The sequence below is a fragment of the Ziziphus jujuba genome, chromosome 9 (assembly GCF_031755915.1).
Source record: "Ziziphus jujuba cultivar Dongzao chromosome 9, ASM3175591v1".
Lineage (NCBI taxonomy): Eukaryota > Viridiplantae > Streptophyta > Magnoliopsida > Rosales > Rhamnaceae > Ziziphus > Ziziphus jujuba.
In genome coordinates, this window is record NC_083387.1 from 13,020,467 (window position 1) to 13,039,574 (window position 19,108).

General features: G+C 33.1%; 1 protein-coding gene across 15 annotated transcripts; it reads right to left on the reverse strand.

Annotated features, from left to right (window-relative positions):
- Nucleotides 1-3,796: 3,796 nt before the first annotated feature.
- Nucleotides 3,797-18,884, reverse strand: LOC107426998 (DNA repair protein REV1). 15 transcript variants are annotated; one of them, XR_007242969.2, is made up of 26 exons: nucleotides 18,395-18,882; nucleotides 18,020-18,164; nucleotides 17,429-17,544; nucleotides 17,237-17,313; nucleotides 16,432-16,904; nucleotides 16,121-16,264; nucleotides 15,058-15,190; nucleotides 14,874-14,962; nucleotides 14,669-14,719; nucleotides 14,383-14,586; nucleotides 13,957-14,076; nucleotides 12,194-12,286; nucleotides 11,735-11,794; nucleotides 11,557-11,643; nucleotides 11,314-11,397; nucleotides 11,114-11,186; nucleotides 9,550-9,615; nucleotides 9,249-9,350; nucleotides 8,747-9,028; nucleotides 8,599-8,672; nucleotides 6,865-7,457; nucleotides 6,120-6,180; nucleotides 5,274-5,584; nucleotides 4,960-5,055; nucleotides 4,122-4,199; nucleotides 3,797-4,034 (listed from the first exon to the last, which is right to left on the reverse strand). XR_007242969.2 is itself a non-coding variant. In XM_048480638.2 (23 exons), exons 1-23 carry the CDS (start codon nucleotides 18,604-18,606, stop codon nucleotides 5,534-5,536), a joined length of 3,390 nt encoding a protein of 1,129 aa, XP_048336595.1. In that variant the 5' UTR covers nucleotides 18,607-18,882; the 3' UTR covers nucleotides 5,159-5,533. The 15 variants fall into 15 exon arrangements, 2 of the variants coding, with proteins under 2 accessions (XP_048336595.1, XP_060676358.1); XR_007242974.2 differs by having other exon boundaries at nucleotides 3,797-4,199; nucleotides 4,960-5,022; XR_007242968.2 differs by having other exon boundaries at nucleotides 3,797-4,199.
- Nucleotides 18,885-19,108: the final 224 nt, after the last annotated feature.

The window sequence follows — 19,108 nt, forward strand, 5'->3', positions numbered from 1 at the left end:
ACATCAAAGTTAACTTACATATAGTTTTTATCTTGTCCTGGTACTAATATCTCTTGTTAAAATTTGAGAATTCAACTTATAATGTTAACCTTAAAACACTTTGGCTCTATTTCAACCACTTTGAATAAAAGCATGGGACAAGATAAGTTTCTTTACATACATTTATATTGTTGAGTTATGATTCATCTCAGTCATTTTTATATAATTTCACCTTATAAAATTAATTTTAAAGTATTTTGGTTTTGTAACTTTTATAGCGTAAATAAAATTATCAATTTTACAAACTATGTAATAAATAACATATTATTATTTTATTGATTTATATTGAAGTTTTTTATTCTTTTAACTAATCCATAGTAAAATAATAACATAGTCGTTGATAAACAATGAGGTCAACAACGTGTTATTGATAGGAGAACTGATAAGATCTTCTATTCAAATATAATCACTTTCGTACGTCCCTCTTAGTGTCATTACTAAAGTCTTTCCAATTAGGTGACACACCGTTTTGAATATGTATACCTATCCCCAAAAGCTCTTTTTGGTTGGCATATATGCTTTCCCGTAATATATTTTTAAAGCATTATTAATCTAGTTGTCCATGTCCCCTTTCACCAAAACTCATAGAAAAAGCATGAAAGCCAGAATAAATTAAGCGAATTAGATATTTAATTTAAAAATTTTCATCCCATATGGAAAATGGCTTAGTATTTTTGGTACTACAAACACAAAGTATTAGCAAATGGAAAAAGAGCTATAACGGTACTTTTACTATGTTTTGATGATTTGTTGTATAAAACTGAACCATTTACAATAATGAACAGCAAATTTGTTATCCTTTCTATTGGCCATAAAACAGTCCTTTTTCTTTTGGCCACATACAAGAAAACAAAAAAATAAAAATAAAAATAAAAAATAAAAAATAAAAAATAAAAAACTCTCTTAGGTATGAAAGACGAAATAAAAAATACAAGAAACAAAAATGCTGGAACTTCGTAGTTTATCAATTGTTGAGCTTAAAGTCTGATGAAGCAGAACGAAGACTACTATATCGTTATCGTCTGATGATTCTTTCGCTGAAAAGCTGCAGGACGGAAAGTTATGGATTTAATTAAAAAAAAAAAAAAAGAAGTGTATATTACTCGCAAGGAAAATTCATGGAACCAAAATCCATGTTAAGCAAACACACTAACTGGCTAGCTAGCTAGCTTTCCCTCTCAATGACCAGCGCCTCTATGGCTTGGCCCCGAATATGCTTGGTTTATAATAAAGCTCTTTACAAATGAAAAAGTAATGGACTCATCTTTAAGAGGTCTTGAGCCCTGGACTTGCATGGAAAAAGAAAGCAAGAGAAAGAAGACGATCATAGAAACGGCATTGAAAGCCACTACAAAAGAATGAGAGCACTTCATTTTTTGCTTAAAACTTTGAGACTAGCTATCTGATCAAAGGCAAAAATATTGGATATGATCAATTAATTGTAAATATATATTTATAGAAGGTGATATGTATGTATATGTATATGTATATATATAGAGTGAGTGCCGCATGCATTGATGCACATATTTGTTTTGTTTAGAATTGACTTTTGGATATGGTGGGTTGGAGGCCGTGTTTTCAGACCTTTTGAATGTGGAGTTTTTATGGGAAAACTTGAAACCCACGCATTGACCATTGAAAAATATGCTTGCATTTGTACCTTTGTAGCTGATCTTTTGGAGGTAATTTGAACTATTCAAACTGTTGGACAATATCTTGATTCATATATGTTTATAGTTTATATATTATTTCTCCTTTTTTTTTTTTTATAACATATATATATATATATATATATAATATTATATAAGTTTTGGTCTCTGTTTTTCCCTCCTCGTTTAGCCTATTAACTTTCTTAGTTTCTTTTATGATCTGCATGTTTTAGTTGACATTCTCCAAACTCTTTATTACTAATTTTCACTTAGTCAAATCTCCTTTTTCCTTTTCATATGTGCAATTTCTTAGTCAAGCGAGATGGCATACTGCTTTTATTAAGATGAGTTTATTTATTCTCTACTTCTTTTTTTTTTTTTTTTTTGGTTTTTTTTTTTTCTTTTTTGAATGGATTTTCTTCTCAAACTAAAAAAATAATTTATCTATACCTTAGGTTATAAGTATTCGTACATGATAGTAATCGAATATAACTTAATCAAAGAATACTAGCCCTAGATAAATTATATATATAAGAAAAATCAGGTCCAATCCTCTAGTCAAAGATCAAAATACTCAGACGTCCCATGGAGATAATTCATATATATCAGATGGAAAACGACATTCTCATTTCCTAACCTAACCTCCGTTGAAGCCACGTTATATATTTTTTTCTTACTAACCAGAAAACATATATAAAATTTCTCACTGATCCATGTGGTCCTATACTAATTACTATTAGTGATTAAACTAATTGAGAAAATTTTTCTTAGATGGAAGTTGACATAATATATCTCTTTTTACAAGTTTCTTATGATTTTATTATTATAGGCAACACCTTCACTAAAAATCATCTGATCACACGCAATTACATATAATTGCAATTTGATTACATATTTAACTGTGTAGATTTTACAGTGATAAATTCTTATTATATACTTTTTGATGAGTGATATCGTCTACAATAGCTTATGTAGATATATAATTGAAAATATATATATAGATACACACTATAAAGGCAAGCAATCAAATTTTTTTCTCAAATTGCATCACCCTGTGGCTGTGGAAAAGTAGTCCCTATACATATTCTCCTTCTACACTTTGTTTCGAATCTTTGATTGACTATCGAATTAATGACTTAAGAAAATTAGCAAACCATCTTAATTTTTTTTTATAAATCGCAAATCAGAATGTTTCTTTTTTAAAACTCTAAAACTTGTTTCCTTTTCACCAACTTTATAACCCAAAAGAACTTTTCCTTATTATATTCCAACTTTTTCACTACCTATCTTCAACAAAGAAAACATGGAGCTACATAATAATATATGAGAAAATTTTTTTCTTTTTATTATTTTTTCTTTTCTGTTTTTTTGGACTTCATAATATGCGAGAAGTTGAATATACAAGTCTGACCGTTAATTAAAATAACTATACTTTTTTTTCAGAATGGACCAAGTAAAGAACAATAACACCTTTGAAAAACGAAGTTTTGAAGTTACATTTTTAAAAGGAAACGACTACTTTTGATCGCATATTATAATAATAAATATACACGAAGTCAACCTTATATACCAAAAAGAATTCAAAATTCAAAATATTGAACAAATAAACCAAAAAAAAAAAAAAGTTGTTACATAATTACAATCAGTACAAAAATGATGTCACAAGCCTTTCATGATCAAATACATACCATTTTATCTTGTAAAATCCACATGCCTTCCATTTAGAGTTCTGAGTTATTCGGTAACTAGAAATAACACGGGATGACATAACAGCGTTCGCATTATATGTCAATAAACTTGGAAGGAAAACAATTGGCTTCCGTGGTGGCCATGCAATAAATTTTCAACACCTCCGAGTCCGATCGTGAATACTATTTTTTTTTTTTTTTTTTTTTTTTAAATAGGTGTTTAAGATTGAAGTCATTGTGATGGGCGGTGGTCTGTTTCGGTTTCAGACTCCCTACTGATTAGCCACCACAAGTCCACAGTCCACCACCTTCAAATTTTAAAGCCCGCGTTCCACGACTTTCAATTTTTTTTTTTTTTTTTTTTTAAGCTTTTCAAATTACTGACAACTCCTTATCTCCGATAATTTGAAGTCAAAAATATCCAAAATTAATGTCATTTATATATTTATTAACCGACAGCAATGTAAAAAACCTGCTTTAATAAGATAAATGAAAGAAAAAAGAAATCGGTCCACAAATATCAATAGCAACGTTGGTCATGGATGAGCAAATCTGACCAAATTTAAGTCTTCTGGCTTCCAATTTGGTTCCCCAAACTGGACCATATGAAAAGATTGCCGCATGCCAGCAATCTCAAAGACAGCTACGAGTCGAAATGCTGGAAATTTTTGTTCAAGTTGCTTTAGAATTCAAACTTATTATTGTATTCCAAAATTGCTACCTTCTGTAATTTCAAATACTGCACCTGTAACAAGACTTATGAGCCGCATGGGTTTTCAGAATTTCTGGTTGACATTACTCGCTACACCGACAAGTTCACTCCCTGCTTGGTTTAAAATAATAAATACCGTGTTAATATGAATATTATTATAACAATTTTTTACAATTAGAGAACTTTTACTGAATATATCATATTTAACTGCTGTATAAGACAGTTATCAATTTCAAATCTTCAGTCCTCGTCCCAATATGAGACAGCCTAACCCCATACTTGAAACTTCAATAATCCACCGTCTTATATATATATATATATATATATATATATATATATATGTTACTTAAATCCAATACCCCACATAATGAGGAATGTGAACATTACCACTAAGCTGTCCCACATGCAATAATTTACTGTTGTTATCAACAACAGCATTATGCATTTGGTTCAACCATAAGTTTTATTACTAAAAAGGATATCAAGTTGTATACCAACTTTTTAGCTGTACGCTACTTGTTAACAAAAGTAACAAGACCTGTTTATATATGAGTAAACCCAATGATTCAGAACGCTACTCAAAAGCTCGCAAACAGAGATACTATGTTTCCATGTAAACTATCGTACATGTTGGTACAAGTACAACCTTCTTCAACAAGTCTGCCTCTCTAAGAATATACTCTCTCTAAGCTGAAACATTCAAAGAATCAGGTAAATAAACAAAACATAAGGCTGGAAAAATATAGGACTGCAGATAACAGAAATTAATATGCCACAGCAACCGCTACCACCATTGACCTTCACATATCCTAGATGGATAATTTTATTCTTATTTTTACTTACAGTTTTAAAACATTATTAAAAGCATCACCTGAAATATAAGACAGGATTAATGAATCGAAGGATCTCTTGTTTTGGACTCATCTCACCAGATCTGAGGAAATATGATATATAAGCTATGACCAACCTGGCTTCAGAGAAAAAAATAATATGTTGATTAAATAAAAACCACAAGCGTTTACCATAAGTTCATCATATCAAAGACATTAATGACGTTTGCAGAAATCAAATGACTTAAAAAGACAAGGGCAATATTAATCAATTTTATATTGTACTTGGAAATAACTCCTCAATAGAAAAAACTTAAAAACTACCATAAAATTGAAAAGAATATCAAGGACTGACCATGTAAGTTAAATATATTTGTGGTGATCCACTTTAAAGATGGCAAGACAGAACCAAATGATGCTCTAAAGTGCCTTCCTTTTTTCCCTTTTTTTTTTTTTTTTGAAAAAAAAATATATATTGGGGTTGGGGGGATTCAAACTTGGGTCATTCCCAAGGAAATAATGACTTTTGCCACTGGAACATCCCGCTGGATCTAAAGCGACCTTCCCCTCTGATCATTCTACGCTTTGGATGCAGATATATCACATGATAAAGCATTACTCCAAGGGTAAGTACAATCTTCCACCATAGTTTTCGTTGAAAGATGCCTAAGAGATTGAAATAAAAGAAAACAAATCAGATATATGAGCATGGCAAGAAAAGATGACACCAAAAGACAATGACATTAAACACTTCAATGCTGTGAAACTCAAGAATAAGATTTGGAAAATGGAAAGAAAAATAATGAATTCCTTGAAATGAACATAACAAAAGAGGACGTGCAAAGTAAATCCTGAAAATTGCAAGAATAAGTGTTGAAAAACTACTTTTAGTGGATGCAAAACAATCAAATTTTAGGTAGTCATCTGAGTTAGCTAACCAATACCACAGAAACAAGGTTCAAACTAATTCCCTCATATTTACCATAAGTAATATTTAGGTATAACTTCATTATGGAGAAAAATGGAAAAAATTTGACTTGGACAATATTTTCCAAAGACTCCCAAGACAAAATTTGCTATGTATGTGCGTGTGTGCGATCAAGGGCATAGGTGCAGATGCACACATGTAACCATTTTCAACCTTAACTCAATCGGCATAACAGCTCAATGGTTTCAAAAACAGTGACATGTAATTACTCACCTGAAGATAAGGAAAGACATTGTCAAAAACTTGCACAAAAAATTTTGACTTTGACATGAACCTGATGCAATATCCAATACATAAAACCAAATTACTTTGTTATATGAGTAAAAATTAATATTTTTAAAAATAAAATTTAAACAGAAATCAATAGGGAGACAAAACACTGCACCAAAACATGAATGACATTTATCCAGCACCATTACCATGAATGTATCACGTTTTACATGCATATTTGATCCTCTACACATGCAAACCTGTTTCCTTGCAGTGCCTTACATGCAAATATAATGTTATTTGCAATTAGTCTAATCTTTTAGCTTAACAATTAGTTTCAATGACAAAAATCCAATGCTGATGTTCCTTTTAACATGCCGCCACAACTTTTAACAAGAAAACCCTATAAAATAAAAATAAATTTAAAAATAATAGAAGCTGAAAACATCCTTGGGAAACTCACTGCAACAGCCAGTTTAAACTTAGTATTTCTTGAACTAAATGACCAATTCACACCCAAAAAAGACCCACCACCCCACGTCCCATGGATAAGCCATGCGTATGCATTTTAATCAACTTCAGTTTTGCATCAATAGGACTGTAATCTTTTCTTTTGGAAAAGACAACATCACTTTTGTTATTGACTATAATGCACAGGCAAATGCATTAGAAGATGTCATTTTACAACCGAGAGAGAGACTGAAACCTAGTTAATGCATTATGAAATGTCATTGAATTTTCTAAATACCTTTGAAGGAGGCGGAAACAAATATAAATCTCTTCAATATCCAGCCCAATCTTTAATTCAATATACTGCTTTAGTAGTTCACACATGCAGAATAAAGCTTCATTGGAAGCATCATAGTCTGTATCTAGAAGATGTTGAGAATCCAAGACAGTATGTCTTAGTATTGAAGATAAATTTCCACTTAACCCTGATTTATAATACATAACGGCAAGGATCTTTAATATTTCATACTTGCTCTCCTTGAACTCATCAACCCACTTTGGAGGACTCCCAATCCAAAGATTGCATTTCAAAACAGAAGTTGATTCCACATGATTATCAGTGGTCCTGTTCCCTAAGGATTCTAAAGGATGTTCTCCAAGAGAACCCAACGCAGTATTTGAAGAGAACTCTTGCCTCCTGTGTGCAGGAATCTGCTCAAGTATGTCAACTCTCAGTTCTTCAGGCAATTGCTGCAACACTGTGGAATCAACTTGACTTAAAGAAGAAGGCATGAAATCAGTTCTCTCAAGACCTGATGTGAGATTGGAGGCAATGTGAGATCCTCCCACATATGGTATTGAAAGTATTTCTTTATGCTGCTTTTGCTTTCCCTAACAAAAGATAACAAAAGCTATATCAAATATAAAAGCCAAAATGGATGATGCACGATGTATGCATGTGAAAGGAAAACCCATCAGTGGCAAAATTCCTACTCAGAGAAAAACGGATGCACTTCAGAGGCAGAATCCATGCACAACTATCCATGTTGTACTAGATCCTTATGGAGCTAATTCCATAATCATATCCATGCTTCCAGGAGTCACATGGCAATCACAGTCACTATATGTGGATCCCCACATGCATCAGTCATTAGATTTTCCCGTATTGGGATTTCTCTTTCTGGATATTCTGTCTGCAACTGGAGCGGAACCGACAATGGTTATTTCCTTTCTTCTCAGGATATCCACATCCTCTTTTACTTCTTTAGCCTTACCTTATTCTTGTCTGCCTCCTTCCTTTCTTTCCTTCTTTTTTTGCCCCCTTGAATTTTCCCCTCTCCCATCTTTATCAGTTTTCTCTATCTATCAGCTGCTGTTTCACAGCTTCAGAGTTTTCTACTTCCATTTTATCACATATTCATCTCCGATTTACATCAATTGCATCAATTGCTTAAGAGAATTCTAACACAATGTCAAGACCTATGAGTCAAGGAGAATCTCAGGTGGAAAGCTATCCATAATCCACATATTTTTTCTATGTTCTCTGATGGCCTAAAATTTTCCACTGGTCATATTCAAACCATTTTACTTTGTCTTCTAGATAGCCTAAAGCCATATTTCTACATTCCCTGTATTGGCTGATTAATGATGGAGGTGTTACTGATGTTTCCCGGAGAGAAGGTAGGATTAAATAACGACTTCAAGCTGTATAGAAATTAGTCAGATTACCAGTGATACAATTTTGCAACTGAATGAAGGGCATGCAAAATCATTATACTAATGATATAATTATGCAACATACAAAGGGCAAACAAAATCATATAACATATATACAATACAGAGGATTGAATTTAAAATAATAAAAGAAATTAAAAAATAAAAAATAAAAGGATTAAAAATAGGAGATACTTGTATAGAATAAGGCTTCCAAAGATTTTCACTTGATATGATTATGAGAAAAGCCACTGCCTGGTCACATGAAGTATTAACAAGAATAACTTGTGGAAGAAAGATCAAATAGGCAAAGGTTTACCTTCTCTTCTTTTGATATTTTATTTAGGGTGGCTGGATCATAAAAAACAGGTCCCTCTGCCTCACTCATCTTACCTGAGTAAACAAAATTATTAGGTCCTAAGAATATTACATCAGCTGCTATATAATTGTCAGGTAAGGAAAATAACCTTCTTCGTGTAATAGAGCAGAACTGGTACTTTCACTATTGCCTTTACTTCTAGGAACAAAATCAACTAACTTCCCCCCATAAATTTCATTAAGTTCAGAAAAGAGTTCTGGAGGAAGGTTCTCTACAACCCCAAAATCAAGATGGCATAAAGGTGGAATTGCTGAAACCTTGTTTGGACAAAGTCCACTACTAGAAGAATTATTATCCACTGAATATGATGCACCAACCATATCTTCACATGACTGACCAAGAATTTCATCAGCACTAACACCCTGACAATCTGTCAAATTACACCACTAAATAATTAGAGCAAATTTAATTTGCCCTTGATCAAATCAAGATAAACAATATTTTAGCATGTTTATTATTATGTATGCAGAGATGTACCAAGACTTGGACTAACAAGTATATATGAACAAAAATGAAAATATCAGTGACTAAATCAACCAAGTCGGAACATTATTTGCTGATGTTGAAGATTACAGAAAAGCTCACATTACCTCCAACTGGCTTGTCCTTAATTACAGAGTTAGAAATACGGGGTTTTTCCAGATTTGCTGGTGTAGATCTGAGCCACGTTTTCAAGGAGTTCTTTCCAACCCCTTCAAACCAATGAAGACAGCCAGTTTGACCATGAGAGACATGTAAAACATAATCCAGTGACAAAGTAGAGCTATAAAGCGATAAAGACAACTTCCTGTCTAGCTAAAGCCACAATTCAAAAAATGTAACATGACTTAAATCTATTGAATGGAACCACAGCTCTTCTCTAGTGAACCACATTCAATAAAGACTACATACCTTGCTTGAAATCCACACTCTCAAGCTTGGAAGCTTGCAAGCCAATACCCCTTATTTCCTTAACATCTATGCAATGAAAAATAACAAACAGGTCATGTAAATGTTTTGGAAACCAAACATATTACACAGTTCCTTCATTACAAAAATCATGTAATAACCTGATAACAGAACTTTTCTATTCCCAAAATATTAGTAAAATCAAAATGAGAATAAACAGCTAAAATTCAATGAATTGTTCATGCTATATAGATGATGAATCTGCAATAAGAATGATGTTCCATCACCAGCCAACGCAATTAATCTAGAAGATGAAGGACAATTACAACTAGTATTCTTTTTTTCTTTTTTCTTTCTTTCTTTTATCAAAAAAGGATTTATTTTAAAGGACTAAGAACAATTCGACCCCTTTCATGCCTTTGGAAATTGGATGTGAAGGAACTTTGCCTTTATACTGTCCCCTTTTTGAACCTGTCTACAAGGTCCTAAAGCTTTAAAGCTGCATCTTTTCATCTTAATTTATTATTTTCATTTGCTTTTCCTTGACCATATATGGTATAAAGAAAATTCTTATTATAGTTATGGCCATATTTGTTTCCTGTACTTATAAATGCAGCCAACCTTGCTGCTGCTCCCTTATCAAAATCTTTTACTAATTTTCATTTGATCCCCTCTTTTGATGCATGTCAGAATAATTAACATCTACCATTTGTTTACCTATTGTAAGGGGGTCTACACCATGTCCTTACAAGTACTCTACATGTCATAATGCAAATAAGATACTCCATAAGCCTAACAAAATCACCTTAGATTCTTGTACTGATGAGTTTACCCTTGATTGATAGTTCTCATTATTCCTACAATGAAATTCCCCCTCCACCCCACACCCCAAAAACAAAACTTAAAATTAAAATTCTTGCCATTCGGGTGTTGATATAATACTTTTGATTTGTTGGGAACAATAATTCCTATCTTATGTTGGAGACCTACATAATTCCTATCTTATGTTGGGAACAATAGCACATGCCACGTCAGCATGGTTCACACCTTATGTTTCCAACATATCATCTCAATATGTATATTATAAAGCTGCTATTATGAGCATAGTTGCCCGGTTTTCAGTGGGCGTCAATCACTTATATCCGGTTGATTTGTTGGAAACTTAGTTCCCACTTATGTTGTAAACCTACTTATGTGGTAAGTGCTAAGGGAATCATTAATTGAGGTGTCACCAATAGCACATGTTGCATCAGCATGGTTCACACCCTATGTAGGAAACATGTTGCCAACATATCCTCTCTATATGTAAATATAAATAAATAAGAAGAGTCAAAAAGCAAAAACAATAAACAAACTAGACAAAAATAAATAAATAAATAAAAGATTTGTTTTCGGGTCTTAAAATATTGATGCTTCAGGATCTAAATAGAAATTAGATCTGCCATATCAGTATGCAAAATTCTTGCTCTCCCTTGCAAAAGATCTTCAAGTCCCAAAATTTTTAATAATGTAACTGGTAAAATACACATCAAGCTATCTAATCCTAAATTTCACTTGTAAGGTTTACCTATGTTAAAAAACCCAAACAGCTGCTTTGTTATTCTCTGAAGCACTTCCGCATCATCAGTAGCAACCGGAACCTATTATAACATGAATAACCTCCTTAGGTAAGCATGAAAGAAAAGACAGACAAAACCAGTTTTAGCATGCAATAGAGATCAACAAATATTTGTGAAGGGAAAATAAACAAGTTATTTCATATTCTACCGTAATGGAGTGGCTTAAGTTTTCACAATGTCCACAGCCCATATACTTTACAGGCTCCTCAGCATATTTGCGTCTCTTTTTAATCTACAATTATAAATCACAGATCACAACATGGCCAGTTTTAGGTCAAACCAAAGATCCAAGGAGTAACATAAATGAGATGTCTGCTCAAGATTTAGCATATTAAGTGCATTCCATTATTAATCATATAATACCTGAGAAATAAAAAAGGAGAACATATACCTTAAGGGTAAAAGAGCGGCCCTGCACTCCACATCCCTGCAAACGTAATGACACCTCCTTGCAAAGGCTCGAAAGGAAGTTTTGACTCTGGAAAAGTTAATGTGTTATCTCTTTGCCATCAAAAAATTAAAGAAACTATAAGCATATGTAAGTCCCTAAAAAGCATTAGAATACTAACATCTTTTGAATCCTTAAACCTCACGCCCCAGTTCACTTCAGCACCTATAGACTTGGTTTCCTACAAATACATTTAGACAATATGGTAGTTGTATGATTTAAACAATAATAATAATATACAGACAAAAACAACAGTAAAGAATACTTCGAACAAAAAAGCTAATCATACTGCTCAATACCCGAACAGCAAATTGCACCACATAAATGAACAATGAACTCTTAATAATTTCAGAAATATCATACACCTTATGCTATTGCTATTGCTATTACTATTATTATTATTATTATTATTATGCTAGTAATTGTTCACATCAAATAATACAAATAGCATGCATGTAAGCTGCAAGAAACTGAAATGGATTTGTAAGTATCTAGAAAGACTGAAAGAGTATAAATCTATCTCACGAATAAATTAAGCGGGCATACAATTACTTGATATGAGTTATGTAGTTTGCCAAACCTGAATCATCCCAACATGTCGATTATCTATGCCCCTACTATAATTCCACAACATCTCCCCAGTTTTCATTCCAAAATCCTTTTGAAGAGTGTCCTGGATATGCCAAAAACAAGCAATAAATACTTGAACGTCTTGTATTGTTAACAAAATAGTATCTAAAATACCATTTTTTTCTAAAATATATAAGAATTCAAGTGGTAGCAGATTAGTAAACCACAAAATGTCCTCAAATCAATTACCAATACTGTCAAGCAGGAAATTCAATGAAACACACCATATTAAGATACAGTCTCTAACAAATTGCTTGGTATAATATTCCAGAAGTAATTATTCATCTCTTCTGAACAGCAAGATACAGATATGTAAATGAAAGTCATTTACCAAAAAAAGAAAAAAAGACATATACATGAAAGTCTATATGTCTTCTGGAAAAATTGAATACGAGTAACATGTTTAGTAAATACACATGGAAATGGGGTATACATGTCACACTGGGGATCAAGTCAATCTGAATCAGGTCCACATAAGTATTCAGATGCCACCTACCTTACACGCCATGCATATCAGAGTTAACAAGTACTAAACTTATGCCTAAATTAAGAGCTTTAAGTCCATTGAGGCAATTACAACCATTATTACCTACCAGGAAAAGAGAAGCTAATATATATTAAAAGTAGAAACCAACACCAGCTCACCTCCTATAAACTTCTTTTAGGAAAATTGATTTTCCAGCATGGTATTTGAGCTTGAAACCATGTGCTCAAATCCTTGCATCTGCAATCTTCTCAAACTTAAAGATTCCATATGTTACGCCTTCTACTTCCAGTTTAATAACTCTTGTTTCTCTTAGAAATTGTCTCATACACACATATCCAAACCCACATCTTCTACCTTAACAAATAATGCATCCCCGACATTCCTAATCTAACATTTAATTTTCCACCTCTTAAAGAAAAACTCCATCTCATACTCATATTTATATGTATAAGCCCAAACATGAAGGGAGAGTTGTTTAACCCTATGTTTAGTCCACCACATATCAAGCTTATAAAAAAGAGTGATCTTCCACCTCCTGGAAGACATACTCATATTCATATATAAAAGCCTACACATGAAGGGAGAGTTATTTAACCCTATGTTTGGCCCACCACATATCATGCTTTCAAAGAAGAGTGATTTCCTAACACAGCAAACATAAAACATACAGTATTATGCATGATGAAAATGATTTACGTTTTCATATACACATGTAATGTAAGTTTTTCGCATACACATATAAAGTAAGTCATCATTTCACCAATCATATTGGTTCTCTAATTACCCACTTTTCACTGTTTTTTCCAATAAGTTACTCTTCATTTTCTTGTTTTCTGATTTTGAAATTTTAATCTAAATGTGTCCTTGTCTTTTGGAGGTCCTCTTGCATGGTTCCAATTACCTCAGTTATCCATTCTTCAACAGATTTTTCTTATAAATAGTTTCAAGCTCCACCTAACTTATGAATATGTACACCTTCCTGCAGCAGTTTTTTTTTTGTTTTGTTTTTTTCCCTTTAATTTTTCTTAAGCACAAAATAATGAAAGTTTAAACACATATGCTAACCAATCTTGAAACAAATGATATTAGCTACATCCTAACTTCCCCAAGCAAAGAGTAAAATTTTTTAAAGCCATTCAATATTCAAATCATCCTGTATCACATAATACCACAATTAATCATTAGAAAACATGAAATAAAGAGAATCATGCCACAAAAAAAAAGACCTTGGACAGAATACGTAATTGCCCACATGTCTGAACATTTTTCTTTTTCAACTTCTCTTCTAGAACATGCCCTATTCCTGGAAGCTCCTTGATTGGCAGTTGGCATAAATAGTCATCCACCTACAAAACCAAATCTAATTTAATCATGAAGGAAAAATTGACAGAGCATCCACAAAATATCCATCCTTTGAAGTGATACTGAATGGAAGAATATTTAAAAGAGTGTCTACAACCACAAGAAAAAGTTATGAGTTAATAAAAAAAAATGTTTAAAATATTTAAGTCATGCTTGATTTTAATACTACAGAGATTAGCACTATATAAAAATACTTGGAAGAATGTAAACAACTGCTTTGTAAGATTGCATATCTACACCAAGAACTAAGAGAATCAAGCAAACATGAGCAAAATTGAAGTGTTACATACCTTCTTAGGAGGAATATAGCACTGACCATCTGGTTTGGCAGTCCTGGTGGCAAGGCGAGATAATAACATATTCCCAGCTATGCCAGCACTTGCAGTGCATCCTGTAGACTCAAAAATCTCTTTTCTAATCGTCAAGGCTAAAAGCTCAGGATCTTCACCTTCCAAATCCGTGACATCCAAGAATGCTTCATCACAGCTTACTGCCTATATGTAACATCAGCCTCAATGTCAGCAACAATAAAATTGAAAATAAAGTGTTATGTGAGAACCTGTTCCACAAGCAGACCTGAACTTTTTTGCAATGCTTGTGCAATATGTTATAAAACTGATCAGCTACCTGCAAATTTTCCAAAATACCACATAACTCCAGGAAACCCACATAACTTGCTAAAATAATATACACTGAACCTAAAACATTAATAGGCAAGTGATTTTTTCATCAGCTTAAACAACCCTTAAAAAGAAAAATGCAATTTTCAAACAAATGTTACCTCCTCATATGCTTCAAAATTGTATGGAAAAATAACAAGGTGCGGACAAAGAGCCTTGGCATCTCTAACAAATATTCCAGCCCTAACTCCTGACAACAAGAAGTAAAACCTTGCATAAAGAATGCAACTATCCAAAATAAATTGTACAAACAGCTGAAATTGAGATAAGCCAACGAAAACCAACCATAATCACGGGCAGGGTAGTTAGCAGATGAAATTTCAGCAGTGCCTTTCGGATTGTCAGAGTGGCATACAGCTACAGGCTTATCCTTTAATTCAGGATGGTTCCTGATGACCACTGAGACAAAAAAGCAGTCCTGCAGCATAAAATTATTTCACATTGTTACAATACAAAGTACCTAAAAATCGCAACTCACGTATGTTCATTCAGATTCCTGATTCCCATCTTTCCAAATATAATAAATTTTTCCTAGCCATAATACGTCAATAGTATTTTATTCAACCAATTCCCTACATTTTCAAACTTTCTCATCAAAAAACAGATATTTCATCGCTTTATATGGAGCATATAGAAAAAAACTAATGAGTAAATACATTTAATCATATTTCTCCATGAAAAACTGCCTCCAGTACACGTTACTATCTAATCTATCTCAAGCATTCTTGATGACCCCTCAATTGTGCACAAGTAAGGCCCCACTTTCTATCTCCAGTTATTGGCAGACCTAAAGCAAAGAACATTGTTAATAGGTCTTGTGTTATCTTGATATACATAGTCCACTTTCTACCTTTCTAACAAATAAAATTTTTGGTGTTGATGATAACAAGTATATGATTATATGTGGTATGTTTTCCTCTTTTGCAGACATGTGCTTTTCCCTGTAAAATACAGAGTCCATTTTTAGGGGGAAGGGAACGAGAGAGTGAGAGAGAGAAAGAGACAGAGGATAAATAAGAAGACTGTCATTGGTTCAGGTGAATCTAATATTCCAAAAATTAAAATGACCAACTCTGTCAGAGTAGACATCAGGAACAATTAGGCACAAGAGGTAAAGGTAAACATTTGAGAGAGTTCTGAAAAATGAGTTTGGCATTGGGAGTTAAAAATTCTAATCTAGGTAGTAGTTGTTCTACTGACAGTCATCTCCATATCAATCTATCTAAAAAAGTTCTTACTTAATTGACATGAATTAGGAGTGGTTTAAAGAAACGAGAAGAAAATGACATCCATACATGCTATATCTGAAGTTGAATCAAACTCTACCATAGATGAATTTAAATAATACCATGTCAATGTGAATAATGGAAGTCTTCTGAGAACCAGTACGATCATTAGGATTAGAATCCATATTCTTAAACCCTTTAGACAGGTTGGGAAAATGTTTACGATACCGATTTCTCCAGGTTCCTATAAAGTGCAGCCTTGAGTTCTGCAGAAACCAAGGTTCAGGAAATGAAATAAACATATACATTAGAAACATCTAGAGAGCAAAGTGATGTAAAAATTACTACCCAGAAAAAAAAAAAAAAAAAAAAAAAAAAAAAAAAAAACATATATAAACAGTTGTAAAGTCTGGAGCATGCCAATAACTAAGACCTTGAAATAATTTTCCACAAAGTCAGGATCCTTGGTTGAATGACTCCTATAAGACAATCTACTTGGTAAGCCTTTTGAATCTTGGTTGTCTGAGCAGTAACTGCTAACAGAGAGTTCATGCAAATTAGTTTGAAGCTCATCTTTCACATTACTGTCACCTTCTGCATCAAAATTACTCATCTCTACTATTTTCACTTTGCAAGACTTTTCACTTCCTACAGTTGGTTCCTCGATCAATATATCAGTGTTTTGACACATTATATCATCAGATTCTCCACTAATTTGCTGACTGTGGAGCAGTGGTTGACCCACTTCAGGAAAACTTTCATCCTTCTGTTCACTTCCCTTAAAAGATGTATCTTCATTTTCATACTGAAGAAGAGCATCCTTAGAGACCAGGCTGTTTTTTGGAGCAAAGAAGTCCAACAACCTTGGTTGGTTATCAACAAGCTGATCAAGTTGATATGGGAACCCTAGAATCAGAAAAAAATAAGAATAACAATCCCATGTAACCGAGACAGATCGTGCATTAAATACTTCAAATCATTGTTTCAAAAATATAAAAGAGACTACCAACCAGTACAAGTGTTCAACATAGACATAGATAGTTACATAGAAATAATGCATCAAATGAATACTCATAGTTATCTCTTGGCCAGTCTTAATTGCTTCCACCACCACATTTTATCATTAGTGTGTCATTTCTTAAGAGCCAAATTTAAATAAGTGGACCTAAAGCTAAGTTAAAAGAATGTCAAAATGAGTCCAAACAAAAACTTATCAGGAAAGAAGAACAAGAACTTACAACTTAAGAGTTTATTAGCAGCAACTGAATCTAAAATCCAAGTGGGTTTCACCACTGGGAGCCCTCCACTGAAAGACCTGTGTTGGAACAACCCAAAGTCAACCAAAGCAATTGAAGAGGAAAAACAGAACTCCCAACTTTTATAAGCTAGTTAGAAAAAAGAAATACAAAAATGAAACACTAAATATGAACCTTATGTTCTTTATTTTACAGTCAGGAAGATTGCTGCATATAATATGTGTGACACGATATCTTGAAAAGTAATTCTCATGTCTACCACCGTACTTCAGCATATAGCCTCGCAATTCCTGAAACAACTCGTTGTAAAAATAAAAAATAAAATAAATAAATAAATAATTAAGAAACACCACACGTAATAAACCCTCCTTGAAACAGACAAGTATTGACAAAAATAAATTTAAGACAACTGAAAGCTGAAGCTCCATGCTTTGTTTCACCACTTACTTTCCAACCTCATTTCCCAGTTCACAACATCCACCACCCAAAGAAAATATAAATTTAAAACCCAAAAGAAAACTAAGGGAAAGAAAGAAAGGAAACAAGAAACCTAAGTTTAGCCACGTTAGGCACATAGTTAATTGCTTAAAATTATGAAATGAAAAATCTCATGCAGGGTCCAATTTTTTTCATTTTCACCATTCCCTTCGTTATATATGTGTGTGTGTGTACATACATATATATATTCTTTTTTTTTTTTATTATCACTTGTCAGTACTTAGCAACCAAACAGAAGGCAAACTATTAGTTAGAAATATAAAAAACCTGACTGGAGGGAATCGTGAAACCGTCAACAAAGATAGAAATCCCTCGAAATATAGGCTTCTCACAACTCAATCCACTATGCGAAGAACTTGAAGCTTCGGCATCGAACTGATTATGAAGTTTCCTATTCTTATGTACCATATAACTATATTCAATTTGACAAACAAATATAAAAATAACGCAGTCAATACACAATCCCCGAGCTAATGCATATAAAAATAAAAATCCGAAATCAAAGTAGAGTTCAATGAAAGATCTAGCTGTACTTAATAATGATTATCAAAAGAACGACAACTTTTTTTCAAATTGTTAGCAAACAAAGGCCAAAATATCCGAAAAATAAATCAGAATTTGGGGAAAAAAACAAAAAACTACCTGCCGAAATCGGAGAACGGGGACTTGCGGAAGGATGAACGAGAAGAAGATGGAGATTTGGCGCCCCAAACGGCACCTAGGGTTTTCTGGTTGGTGTTTTTCTTGTGCTTCTTATTGTTACTGCTACTGGAAGGGTTGGAAGAAATCGAATTGAAGCTCCGCTTGGATTTCTGGCCCGTAGAGCTCGCAGAGCGAGACGAATCCAAGCTCATTCTTTCGGGGAGCGAAAGTGTGTAAAATACTCTTTGTTTGCCAGTTCTGAAGTCCCTCTCTCTCTCTCTCTCTCTCTCTCTCTATCTATCTATCTAAAAAGTCTAATCCATTATTCAAATGAAGCGGCAAAAGCTAAACCCTTTATATTTATACATTTCGATTTCGAATACCCCCCACCTGATCGGTGGAGGTCGGTGGTGGTCACTGATTTTGTACGGTCGGATTAGTGGATCGGATGGTTTTCAATAGGCCTGAGCTTTTACTGGGCCTAATAAGGTGGCGTTTGCTGCGATGCACTGCAGGACAGGTTCAGATTAGATTGGATCGGACATAATAGAATAGTACAATTCTACATTTGGCATTGTTTCGGACTAGTAGATTAATTATCCATACAAGATAAACGATTTTGTAATTATTTAAAATAATTATTTTTAAAAGTAAAAATATTAAATAATATATTTATAGTTAAAAAAATATTATATTTAATTAAAATTGTAAATT